General features: G+C 42.8%; 1 protein-coding gene across 1 annotated transcript in view; it reads right to left on the minus strand.

Annotated features, from left to right (window-relative positions):
• The window catches only part of COL4A4 (collagen type IV alpha 4 chain), a 158817-nt gene that overhangs the window by 71892 nt on the left and 73671 nt on the right, over positions 1-13254 (minus strand). Inside the window, exons 21-25 of the mRNA XM_031008834.3 lie at positions 12575-12664; positions 11364-11527; positions 4799-4871; positions 3127-3233; positions 577-760 (exon numbers count right to left, since the gene is read on the minus strand). Coding sequence (XP_030864694.2) covers positions 577-760; positions 3127-3233; positions 4799-4871; positions 11364-11527; positions 12575-12664 — 618 coding nt within the window. The remainder of the gene's footprint in view (positions 1-576; positions 761-3126; positions 3234-4798; positions 4872-11363; positions 11528-12574; positions 12665-13254) is intronic.

Here is a 13254-nt window from a genome sequence, read left to right on the forward strand (position 1 = left end):
AAGAATGAGAACATTTTCTTTTGTAGGGATGTGGATGAAGCTGGAAGCCATCATTCTCAGCACACTAACACAGGAACAGAAAACCAAACACCGCATGTTCTCGCTCATAAGTGGGAGTTGAACAATGAGAACACATGGACACAGGGAGGGGAACATCACATAATACCGAGACCTGTCAGGGGGTCAGGGGTAAGGGGAAGGAGAGCATTAGGACAAATACCTTAATGCATGTGGGGCTTAAAACCTAGATGATGGGTTGATAGATGCAGCAAACCACCATGGCACATGTATACCTATGTAACAAACCTGCTCATTCTACATATGTATCCCAGAACTTAAAGTAAAATTAAAGAAAAAGAAAAAGAAAAACACTTGAATACTGAGGAAAAAAAAAGAAGGAGGAGGGAGGAAAGGGGTCTAGGGATACAAAAAACTACACATTAGGTAAAACGTACACTACTCGGGTGACAGGTACACTAAAATCTCAGAATTCACCACTATATAATTCTTCCACATAAGAAAAAAAACACTTGTACCCCAAAGCTATTGAAATAAATAAAAATTTTTTAAAATTACCTTTCTGACCCTTCAAGCCATCAGGGCCCCTCACACCTGGGTGGCCTGGAACTCCTGGGTAGCCTCGCTCTCCTGGTGGACCAGGAAATCCCAGTCCTGGGGGCCCCACAGGTCCTGCTTTGCCCGGGGGGCCCAGAGGTCCAGGAAATCCTTTACCACCTGGGGTCGCATCTTCATGATCCCCCTGGGAATGTTATGTCATGAGTCAATTACCAACCACTGAATGTCCATGAACTCAAAGCAGTCATTGTAGGTTACAGAAACACATGAAAAAGTCCATAATTTCGGGAGACAGTTACTGTTAAGCAAATGTAATTTTAAAATAAACAACTTAGATACTTCTTAATATTTTAAATATATATATATAGAAATGGAGTCTCTCTCTGTCGCCCAGGCTGGTGTGCAGTGGTGCTATCTCGGCTCACTGCAGCCTCCACTTCCCAGGTTCAAGCGATTCTCCTGCCTCAGCCTCCTGAGTAGCTGGGATTACAGGCACCCACCAGCTCACCTGGCTAATTTTTGTATTTTTAGTAGAGACTGAGTTTCACCATGTTGGCCAGGCTGGTCTCGAACCCCTGACCTCCACCTGCCTCAGCCTCTCAAAGTGCAGGGATTACAGGCATCAGCCTCCGCGCCTGGCCAATATACACATTTTACATCTTTATATACATATATATAATATAAGCATGTGTGTTAAGCCTCAAATACTGGAAACAATGTGTGTGATATGCCTTAAATACAGAATAAGAGATTTATGTCAAACCATTCTCTAATATCATATGTCATAGAATATAGAAATAAGTAGATCAAGGGAGGTGGTGGGATTACAAATCAAATACATTCTTATGTATTCTCTTGACAAGATACATAGCTAGACTCCATCATCCTCCACTCCTGTGGGTAAAAGCCTAGCAAGTCCTTTCTCCTCTTGCATGACAATTTGACTTTTGGTTAACTGTCTGGTTCTGTTCCTCTGATAAAAATTAGATTGTCAACTACCTTCCTAGGCAGTACTGCTTATAGTAAAATCAATCCCCAGTTGCAAAATTTGCATCTGGTCTGGAAGAACTGTGGGGAGCCTGCATCAAGGACTCCCTCACTGGCAATCCCTGGTGGGGTCCTCAAAAGCTGTGCAGTGGATAACAGCTCCCATGGGGAATGAGGCTTTCAAGTCAGGGCTGCCTCCATGCCCACCATATGTGGGTCTCATCCCTTCTTGCACCCCACCTGACTGAACAGCTGCAAACACTCTCAAATGCAAGGAATATCTGACACTGTCCTGCTGGCATTTTGAGTGACCTTTTATCCTTCTATATGGCCTAGTCTCAAATGTGGTCTACAACAGTCTTATGGATCTGGATTGTTTCAATGAATCTAGGAAGACCTCAGCGAATGTTGAAATTCGTCTCCCAGTTTGATCTATATAGACACTGCTTTTTCACAATTAGATGAGTACATTATGACAATATCCACTCAGTGACAATGATTTCTAAGTAGTTCCTTGAGAGGAAGAATGAATTAAGCAGAGATTACCAAGCCTAAAGCAGAGATCATTCACATACTTGTGACCAGGAGAAAGGTCAGAAAGCTATAAACACCATCTAAGCCAATTTCCAGGCTTCTCTCTCTTATTCACTTGGATTCTGTCTGAAGGGTTTCCTGTAGAATCAGGACATGGTCTTTCCCTGTTGCAACACTCTCAATGGCTTCCCATTATATATGGCAGGCAGCACAGGTTGGTGGAAATAGCATGCACTTTGAAATAAGACAGACAAGTTTTCACTCCCATTTTGCCTATTTGACAGATGGGTAGCCTTGAATATCAGATGCTAAGCCTCCATTTTCTTACTGTAAAATTAGAAAGGTATTGCTTTTCAGAAGACTGTTTTGAGGAAACCATCTAGCCTGGTTTCTGTGATATTGTAAGCATTCAGAAATACTGCACATATTTAAGATATTTTAAGTTCCTAAGCATCGGATAATCTCATCCTCTTCTTTTATGACCTTAATTACCATTACCTACACATGGTATCCACCCAACGCATGTCTGAAAAATGCAGCAACATCCTTTATCAGTGAGATTTTCCATCAGCCAATGCCTTGACTCTGTGGGTTTGCACGAGTTCACCCTTTCATGCTCACTACTTCCCCCATGTGCATCTTCTCCAGGAAACAGAATTGATGCTAAACATCGGAACCCGAGCTCCATCCTCCACCCCACAGAGTCAACTGAATACACCTAAAATCAGTGGGGCCCTTCTAAGATACAAGTTTCTCAGAAGAAAATGAACACCACGAGAATGATATAAAGACCAAGGACCGAAAGTCTTGCTAGGACTGAACTGCCACGAGGATTTTAGACCATGTCCAATGATGCTATACCTCTTGTAACAATCATCTTTCCATGTCAGGGTGCAAAAAGTGACTCTGATTTATAGTATGTTGATATTTTACTGAATTTCAGCTTGGCAAATAGAGAAAGGGGAAATAGTTGCTTGTATGACCATATAAGAAAGTGAAATTCTATAGCAAGAGAAGAATTCTACATACTGGGGGTCCTGGATCCCCTTTTTCTCCAGCATGTCCATCCCGACCATGTGATCCTGGCTGCCCTGGAAATCCTGGGGGCCCATCAGGACCTCTTTCTCCTTTGTGCCCTGGAAATAGAGGTCAAAAGATATTCAAGCTCTTATCAGCAGGGGGTAAAGTAGGATAGAGAGGACAAAAAATAAAGAAAATGACCTTGATTCTGGGTTGGTAGTTTCCTGTGTATCTCAATTGCCCAAGTCACATAAAACATGCCAAAGCTAGAGGGAAGAATGACAATTGCTAGAACCATTGAATCTCTTTACTTGGGAAAAGCTCCTTTTCCCATTCCAGCAAGGAGCTGGTGTGTGAAGGTGCCAGTCACAGAATCTTCCCCTACCTGTGATGCCAAGCACAGCACTCTATCCCTGGCCATGGGAAAGGGGGAACGGTCTGCAGTTGGGTACTTGTCCTAAGCTAATCAGTCCTTTCTGAAATTATTTTTCTATTTGGAGCTGACAAAGCAGGGCTCTCTTCATCTCTGGATGTAAGAACTTGGAGCTGCCTGGGGGTACGAAAATCAGTCTGATGGGAGAAAATATAGATGGTACAATGTGAGATGAAAGATGCAGGGAGAGCCTCTTGATGCCACTGGAGGCCCGGATCTGGTTGCCCCAATGCCAACCTGTGATGGTTAATATTAAGTGTCAACTTGATTGGAATGAAGGATGCCTACATAGCTGGTAAAGGGTTGTTGCTGGGTGTGTCTGTGAGGGTGTTGCCAGAGGAGATTAACATTTGAGTCAGTGGACTGCGACAGGAAGACCTACTCCCAATGTGGGTGGGCACCATCCAATTAGCTGCCAGCACAGCTGGAACAAAGCAGGTGGAAGAAGGTGGGATAAGCTGGCTTGCTGAGTCTTCTGGCTTTCATCTTTCTCCTGTGCTGAATGCTTCCTGCCCTTGGACATCAGTCTCCAGGTTCTTCGGCCTTTGGACTCTTAAACTTACATCAGTGGTTTGCCAGGGCTCTTGTGCCTTCAGCCACAGACTGAGGGCCACACTGTTGGCTTCCCTACTTTTGAGGCTTTTGGACTCAAAAGTAGGAAAGCCACTACTTTTGGGGCTGAGCCACTACTGGCTTCCTTGCTCCTCAGCTTGCAGACAGCCTGTAGTGGGGTTTCACCTTGCAATCATATGAGTCAATTCTCCTTAATAAACTCCTTTTCATATACACATATATCCTACTAGTTCTGTCCCTGGGGAACTCTTACTAATAAAAAACACTACCTTTTAATATTTCACATTTTGTTTAGGTCAATAAATTACTTAAAAAAACGATTTCAAGCTGGGCTTCTTTCATTTACAACGAAAATATTATTGACTAATATAGAATACTGTAATGTGGTGAATAAACACCAGCCAAGCCAAAGGAGGGCTTGAGCCAAACCTAAGTTCACTATAATGAAGATGTGACTGTGTGGCTAAAGGAATATTTATGTTTTCAAATAAGAGACAGGGGATTTGGCTCAACATTCATACAACCTTATGAAGGGCAGGAAGTATTTTTTTAAGTAATCTCAACCATCCTAAATCGTATAGAATTGATCTATGGTCACAGGGGAAATTACTGCAAGAGGAGGGTCCATACATCATTCATAAAATGGCAGGGAGTTAAGTGATTGATTATACTCACCTTTAACTCTTGATACAACCATGTCACCCTTCGCCCCTTTGTTGCCAGGTGGTCCGGAGGCACCATGCTTTCCCTTGGTGAAAAATAAGAGAAATAAATTAGATTAATTGTGATGGATCAACAGTTACATCTGTACATATTGAATCTCTCTCTTCTTCCCTCCTAAATCTCTTGTTAAAGATTCTAGCTTGGCATTCTTGGTCTCTTCCACTTCCCTGCCTTCCAAGGTAGTCCTATCTTGCAAAACTGGGGCTCTTGAACCACATGTAAAATGTAAAAGCTGGTGAAATCTGAATAAGGTCTGTACCTGAGTTAAGAGGACTGTATCAATGACCGTTTCCTGGTTTTGACAGTGTACTGTGGTTATGTAAATATGGTTATGTGTATGTATCATTGGAGAAGCTGGGGGAAGCATACATGGGAACTTTATGACTGTGCAACGTCTTGTGAGTCAACTACCTCAAATTAAAATTTATAACTAATTTTTGTAATTATCATGGGCTTTGTAATGTGAAATGGAGAGGAAAGAAGAGAGTGAGATAACTACAAGAGCTGCCACCAGAGCTGAAGGTAGAGACTTAGGGATAAGTTTGTGATGAAAAAGGCGTGGAAGTGACGTCCTGCTAAGGAAAGTTGATGAGCAGGAGAAGAGGAATTAAGAACCTTTTCTGAAGCTAATATATTTATTCTGTATAACAGGTAAATAGCTAATTCTGGCTGACATGCTCATGATCTCTTAACCACAACATTGCTCAAAAACTAAATAATTTGAGTCATACTTTTTAAGTGTTCCATATTACTGAATATCAAACCATGTCAAAATTATGGGAACCTGGCTGGGTGCAGTGGCTCACATCTATAATCCCAGCATTTTGAGAGGCCAAGGAATGCAGATCACTTGAGGCCAAGAGTTCGAGACTAGCCTGGCCAACATGGTGAAACCCCGTCCCTACTAAAAATACAAAAATTAGCTGAATGTGATGGTGCACACCTGTAGTCATAGCTACTTGGGAGGCTGAGGCATAAGAATCACTTGAACCCAGGAGGCGGAGGTTGCAGTGAGCTGAGATGGTGCCACTGTACTCCAGCCTGGGTGACAGAGCAAGACTCTGTGTCAAAAAATATATATATATATGAACCTATTGTCAGTATATTAGGGTGGCCAAGCACCATTTCAAATACCATTATAGAAACACCGTACAGAGCCCAAGGTTACTTACCTAGTGATATCAATAATCAAAAAACCACAGCAAAGAAATTGGAGGGAGATAAAAATGACTGAGCAAGCCAGTTGCTTTGCTCACACAGATGCCACTACCTTGTCGTATTTTCTTTTTATTTATTTTCTTTTTTTGAGACGGGGTCTCACTTCATCCCCCAGGCTGCAGTGTAGTGGCACAATCACAACTCACTGCAGCCTTAAACCTCTGGGCTCAAGCGATCCTCCTACCTCAGCCTCTCAGTTAGCTAGAACTGCAGGTGCATGCCACCATGCCTGGCTAATTGGATTTTACTTTTTTGTGTGTAGACGTGGGGTCTTGCTGTATTGCCCAGGCTGGTCTCAAACTCCTAGCCTTAAGGGATCCTGCTGCCTCTGAAAGTGTTGAGACTACAGGAGTAAGCCACCACACATGCTCTTGTCTTATTTTCACACAATCTAACAATGTGTTCAAGCAAGCTTAACTATCTTTTTTTAACTGGCTGTACTAATTTATAAGCTGAGAGCTATAGAGGGGAGGAGGGTACCAGTGGAGATGGGCACAGTGGCATCAGCAATCATCAGGCAGTAACAGTGAAGAGGAAGCCAAAAATGCAAACGACAGACATAAAAACTCAAATGGACAAAAGGGTTGGAAGCCATTTCATGCAGAGAAAAAAAGTATGTCCACACATAACTCAATATCTCTGATATCACTCCAGTATAGCATCCTGTTTGTAGCAATGTCTGTGAACCATCAAAAAGGTGGGTAGAACAAATTTCTTAGTATAAATCAATACATTAGAAAGAATTAGAAATCATAAAATACTAATGTAGGCTGAGTTTTCTTTTATTCTTATTTTTACTATATATGCTAGTCATAAGTAGCAATGGGGCCTGGCCAAAATGTATGTCATATGGTATCCTGCCCAAGAAATGGATAAAGAAAATGCCCTTCTGAAGAATAAATTATCAGGACAGAAAACTGTTCACATAGCATTTGGACCAATTTCTTTCCAGAAAGAGAAAAAAGTGGAATGCTTAGTAAATAAGACTTTGGTACCTTGGAAGAATGAACCCATCCCAGGAGTCTGAGCAGTGTATTACTCAGCACATTGGAGACTTCAAATGTATGACGAATTGCTCTAATGCTCTGTAGGTGTCGAATTTTAAATGCTAGAGTAGATCATAGACTTATTTGAGCTAGTAAGGAAAACTATTATTGGACTTCATTAAAGAAACATTTACTGAAAACATTACTGAACCATTACTAAACCATTGTTTAGTAAATGTTACTAAACATTACTAAAAGCATTACTGTAGTTTTCTTTGAAAACTACAAAGAACCAGGCATTACTCTGAGTACTGAGAATACAGCAGTTAACTAATGAAATAAATGTGTAACCTAAGCGATTCCTGGGGCAAAGGTTCTCAGCAGCTTCAGACAGAGAGCTACTTTTTACAATCTTAAAACCTGAGATCACCACACACTTGTGTTACTCTAACAACGGAAGCCCAGCAGCAACAAAAACTCCTCTCCGGGCTGGGCACGGTGGCTCATGCCTGTAATCCCAGCACTTTGGGAGGCTGAAGTGGGAAGATCACCTGAGGTCAGGAGTTCAAGACCAGCCTGACCAAAAAGGTGAAACCCTGTCTCTACTAAAAATACAAAATTAGCTGGGTGTGGTGGTACATGCCTGTAGTCTCAGCTACTCGAGAGGCTGAGGCAGCAGAATCGCCTGAACCTGGGAGGCAGATGTTGCGGTGAGCTGAGATTGCACCATTGCACTCCAGCCTGGGCGACAAGAGTGAAATTCCACCAAAAAAAAAAAAAAACAAAAGCAAAACGAAACAAAAAAACACTTCCTCTCTGCCAGGCATATCCTAGTTGTTCAGTCTAGATAAAAGACATCAACTGCAGATGCCTACAGGGGTGGCGCCTGTCCAGTCCAAGGGGAACAGGTGGGTAGGCATGGGGGGAATCAGCCTGCAGCCACAGCAGCAGTGGGAATGCAATAACCTTGTGTTCATAAACTTCTAATATCTCAGGAGAAGCCATAAACCTCACATTAATAACTCAAAAACAAACACCATGAGGACACAACCAAACATTCCAGCAGGTCAGAAATAGCCCATATATTAGTCCACTTTTGCGTCGCTATAAAGAAATACCTGAGGCTGGGTAATTTATAAAGAAAAGGGGCTCATGGTTCTGCAGACTGTACAAGCCTGGCACCAGCATCTGCTCAGCTTCTGGTAAGCCCTCAGGAAGCTTCCAATCATGGCGGAAGGTGAAGTGGGAAGCCAGTGTATCACATGGTGAGAGAGGGAGCAAGAGAGGAAAGCAGGAGGTCCCAGACTCCTTTAAACAACCAGATCTCCTGTGAACTAACTGACAAGAACTAAGAACTCATTCATCACCAAAGGGATGGAGCTAAGCCATTCGTGAGGGATCCACCCCCACGACCAAAACACCTCCCACCAGGCCCCACCTCAAACACTAGGGATTACATTTCAACATGAGATTTGGAGGGGGCACACATCCAAACGTTATCAGCCTGTGACAGTTTGCGACCTTTGGTTCGCTCTGCAGCCTCCTGGACTTTAATTCACTGGTATGTACCTTATACAGTGTGCAAAACACATGACTCAATTGAATTCTTACCAACAAGCCTCTAAGATGGTGTTCTTATATCCATTTTATAAATGCTGCAAGTAAAACTCAGAAGACTGCAGAGCTCCCAAATGTCGGAGATGGGATCTGAAGCTGGTCCACTTGCTCCTAGGCCCTAGTGCCTTGCACTAGAGCATCCTGGCCGGAAATCCCATCCTAGGGAGCGCCGTCAGGCTAAGGCAATGAATGCAAAGACTTGGTTCAATTATACAAACAATTGCAAAGAACTTAAGCCTAGTTTTCTGTTTACTACTTTCCTACCAATCTGTGGCTGCTAGGGCCAGAGACCAGAAGACCATCTCCAGAGAGAGGAGATGTAGGGAGGATGGAGAGCCCCTAAGAGCGAGAGCACCCCATAGTCTGCACTGTCTTTCATGCTCTTCTGTCTGTCCTTCCCTTCCTCCTTTCCCTTCTTTTCTTCCCTCCTTCCTTTCCTTTCTTCCTTTCCCTTCCTTTTCTTCTCTCCCTTCCCCTTCTCCTCCCCCTTCCCTCCCTTCTCTACCCTTTCCTTCCCTAGTGCCCCATGGTATGACCCTGGTCCCTGACTATGACCACAATGTAATGAATTTAATGCAGAGAAGCCATACGGACAGAATCATATACACAACAGACCAGATACACAATCAGAAACGTGGCCAGCCTACAAAGGAAAGCCCCATAGAGCAACTGAATTAAGTAAACCTTAGCCATGATAACCCTAGATAAACAAGCAGTCCTCACTCAAAGATGTTAGCCCTAAGTAGCAACTCAACAGGAAGCCGCAAAAATATTTTAGAACCATTAAAATCTTCACTAAGAAGATTAAGTACCAACACACACAAAAATGACTACGGTAAAATGTTGAATTTAAAAAGGAGACAATAAAATGCAAACTACTTAACAATTGCAACCATGCTCATGCACATACATGCATTAAGGACCTAGCTTCCTATTGAGCAGAGGTGGCCAGTGGGCTTTGTACATGTGACAAGGGTACTGCTGGGACACCTTAATCATTAACTTCACTTAAGGCCCTCAGGTTGGAATCTTATTTTCATGAGATTTTCTGGGGAAAATGGAAAAAAGTCCTTTGGGGCTTGATGGTCAAGTTCCAGGCCATCCCAGGATTGAGCCTTGTTAATAAGGAGGGGACAGAGGGCTCTCTCCAGTCTCCAGGGGAGTACCCCAGTGGGCAGTGCTTTCATTATGAGCAATCAGACAGCTGAGAGGCTTTGCCTCAACCTGCTTCATCTGTAACTTTCACCAAATGAGAACCATCTTGAGGTAAATCTCATCCACTCTCTGGCATGATATCACGTAAACTCTGACAAAGCCAGTATTTATATCCCCAGCCCAAACCTCTCATCTGAATCCTTAAGTTGAATATCATCCTACTGCCTACTTGACTTCTTGACTTGACTGTATAATAGGCATCTCAAACTTGAAATGTCTCAAACAGTACTGCTTTCTTTCCTCACCCAATGCCCACTCCTTCCATTGCCTTCCCATCTCAGTACATGGCAACTGCCTTCTTCCAGTGGCTCAAACAAAAAACCCTGGTTCTGTCCCTTACTTCTCTTTTCCTTATATCCTATGTCCAAACTAACAGCCAACCTGTTGGCTCTGTCTTCAAAATATATCCAGAATCTGACCACCTTGCACCACACCCAGCACCACCACATTAAGGCATTGGCTGTCATATCTCACCAGGATTACACAGCAGCCTCCCAGCTCATCTCCCAGCCAATGTCCCTTATCCATATGGTCTATGCTCCATAGAGCAACCAGAGTGAGTGATCCATTTAAAACTATTGTCTCGCTCTTCTTAAAACTCTCCCCTGGCTGTTTCATGTAGTCTAGAGTAAAGGCTCAGACCTCACCCATCTGTAAAGCCCCATGCTCTGCAGCCCTTCCTAACCTCCTGCCAGTTCCTTGACTTCATTTCCTGCTCTGCCCCTCTCTCTCTTCTCTCCAGCTACAATCGATGGTGATGGCGTTTATCACCACATGACATACTGGATATTTACTTGCTGATCTGTTAGATGGTCTGTGTCCTCTCTGAAGCTCTAGGAGGGCACAGACTGGGCTCTGGTCCCTGCTGTATCCCCAGCACCTGAAACAAGGCCTAGAACATAGCAGGCACTCAATAATACCAATTAGTTGAATAAGTAAACGATGGATGAATGGATGAGTAAATAAACTGTTTTTGTAGGCATTAGCATAATGTTTGTAGGTTCAAAACATAAATCATATATCACACTATAAATTAGAAAGAGGCACCTCGATTTTTATCTCTACGTGTCTGATATGGTTTGGCTTTGTGACCCCACCCAAATCTCATCTCGAATTGTAATCGCCATAATCCCCATATGTTGAGGGAGGGACCTGGTAGAAGGTGACTGGATCATGGGGAGGGTTTCCCCCATGCTGTTCTCACAATAGTGAGTGAGTTCTCATGAGATCTGATGGTTTTATAAGGGGCTCTTCCCCGTTCATGCTCTCTGTCACCTGCTGTTGTGTAAGACATGCCGGCTTCCCCTTCTGCCATGATTGTAAGTTTCCTGAGGCCTCCCCACCCATGCAGAACTGCGAGTCAATTAAACCTCTTTCCTTAATAAATTACCTAGTCTTAGGTAGTATCTTTATGGTAGTGTGAAAACAGACTAATATCGTGTCTCTTTTAACTGGAAAGATGACTGGTAAGAGGTACTCACTTGTAGCCCTGGAGGTCCTTCAGCACCAGGAGGTCCTGGGTCACCTTTTGTTCCAAGCCAGCCAGGGAGCCCCAAGTCTCCCTTACTCCCTTGCCTCCCAGGAAGTCCTGGAGGGCCAGGGGGGCCCATGGGTCCAGGCTCACAGGCACAGAGTCCTTCATTTCCTAGACAGAAGATCAATGGCAGATTTGTCATATTTCCTGAATAAAATCCCCAATAAGGGCTTTACTGTACAAAACCAATAGCATAAATGAAGAACAAAGAGTCCGATATGCACTTCTTGCAGACAATTGAGAGCACGTGCTGTGGGGGCTGGGTGTGGCATGGGGTACTACATGGGGTGCCTAGGCATGGGATGTAGGGTGGGCATACCATTTCTAAACAAATGGAGGGTTTCGTTCCTTAATAAATTTATCCTGACAAATTCTAGGGAAAAGCTGATAACCAATTCTACTGAAGAAATGTTAAAAATAATTCAACTTTTTTATTTTTAAAAGTTTAAAAGCCCGTCCTTTGGTTCCTCCTGAAAAAAAAACTAAAAAAATTAATTGGTGAGTGCACAAACCCTAAACAATTAAGGAGACAAAATAATACATGAAGAAGGATTTTGATTGCATTGAATATTATAATTGATAATTCACCACAATGCATTTTCCAATTATCAGGACTTTTTGTCTTAAACAAATGTCTTCAGGGTAGTCAGACTCCTCATCTGTATTGATGCTGTCACACCCACCTGACTCAGTTGCCCAAAACGGCCCCAAACAATTTAGAGTGGAGAAGCAGAGAGACAGGCAATTGATGAGTCTGGGAAATATAGGTCCCACAAAAATCAAACATCAATACTGTCCTATCACTGCCACTCTCAAGGAATCAAGAGGACCTTGTGAGCAAAGTCACCATTTGCAGGCAAAATTCATGGCAGGCAAATGTTCCCTTCATATATATATATATATATATATATATATATATATATATGACACAAGACTTTGACTTTTATAATATATAAGACACAAGGCTTTATAAATATATGACACAAGGCTTTGACTTTTCAGTGACTTGTAATCGCATAGCACTTAATGGAGTACTCTAGTGGGTGACTAAGGTGAGTAACAAATCTGAATGAAATGCCACATTACACATCTCAGAAATGCCCCCGATCATCCATGTACCATTGTCTTCTAGAAATTCTACCTTTGGTGCCTACTTGCCTTTTTCTCCTTTTGAGCCTCTTCCTCCTGGGGGACCCACTTTGCCTTTTATTCCTTGTGGTCCAGGGTTCCCAACACTACAGTATATCACTGTCAAGGAGGTAAGGGGGTGGGCAGAGAGAATCACATAATTTTTCTGACTGTCTTCTACAGAACAAGTGACTTTTGCACTCACATCCTCCCCCACGTGCTTCCTTTCCCAACCCCATTCTTTGCTCCCTTGTTTTCCTAGGATTCTTTCTGTCTGAAATAAGAACATACACACATATAGATGATGCAGTGGTTATGGCATGCTTCTGCTACCATAACCATTGATAAAGCCAACCCTAATCTCAGCCCTACCTTAAATTAATGGGTTGCAAAACAAGATAATGGACAAGACAAAACAAATAAACAAAAAAATGGACTCAGTGTATGGCAAAGATATTCCCCCACTCAGTGATCAATTCTTAGCTAATAAATAAAATGGAAAAGCAGAGCTTATAGAAACAAAATTTCAGAGATGTCAGTTAAAGACGACAGATAAAATGCAAACAGTTTGGCATCCTCCCCAAATCCCAGTAGAGTAAAAGAATATTATAAAAAAAGCATAAACTGGCCTGGTGCGGTGGCTCACACCTGTAATCCCAACACTTTGGGAGACCAAGGTGGGTGGATTGCTTGAGGTCAGGAGTTTGAGA

Source organism: Gorilla gorilla, chromosome 11 (assembly GCF_029281585.2).
Source record: "Gorilla gorilla gorilla isolate KB3781 chromosome 11, NHGRI_mGorGor1-v2.1_pri, whole genome shotgun sequence".
Lineage (NCBI taxonomy): Eukaryota > Metazoa > Chordata > Mammalia > Primates > Hominidae > Gorilla > Gorilla gorilla.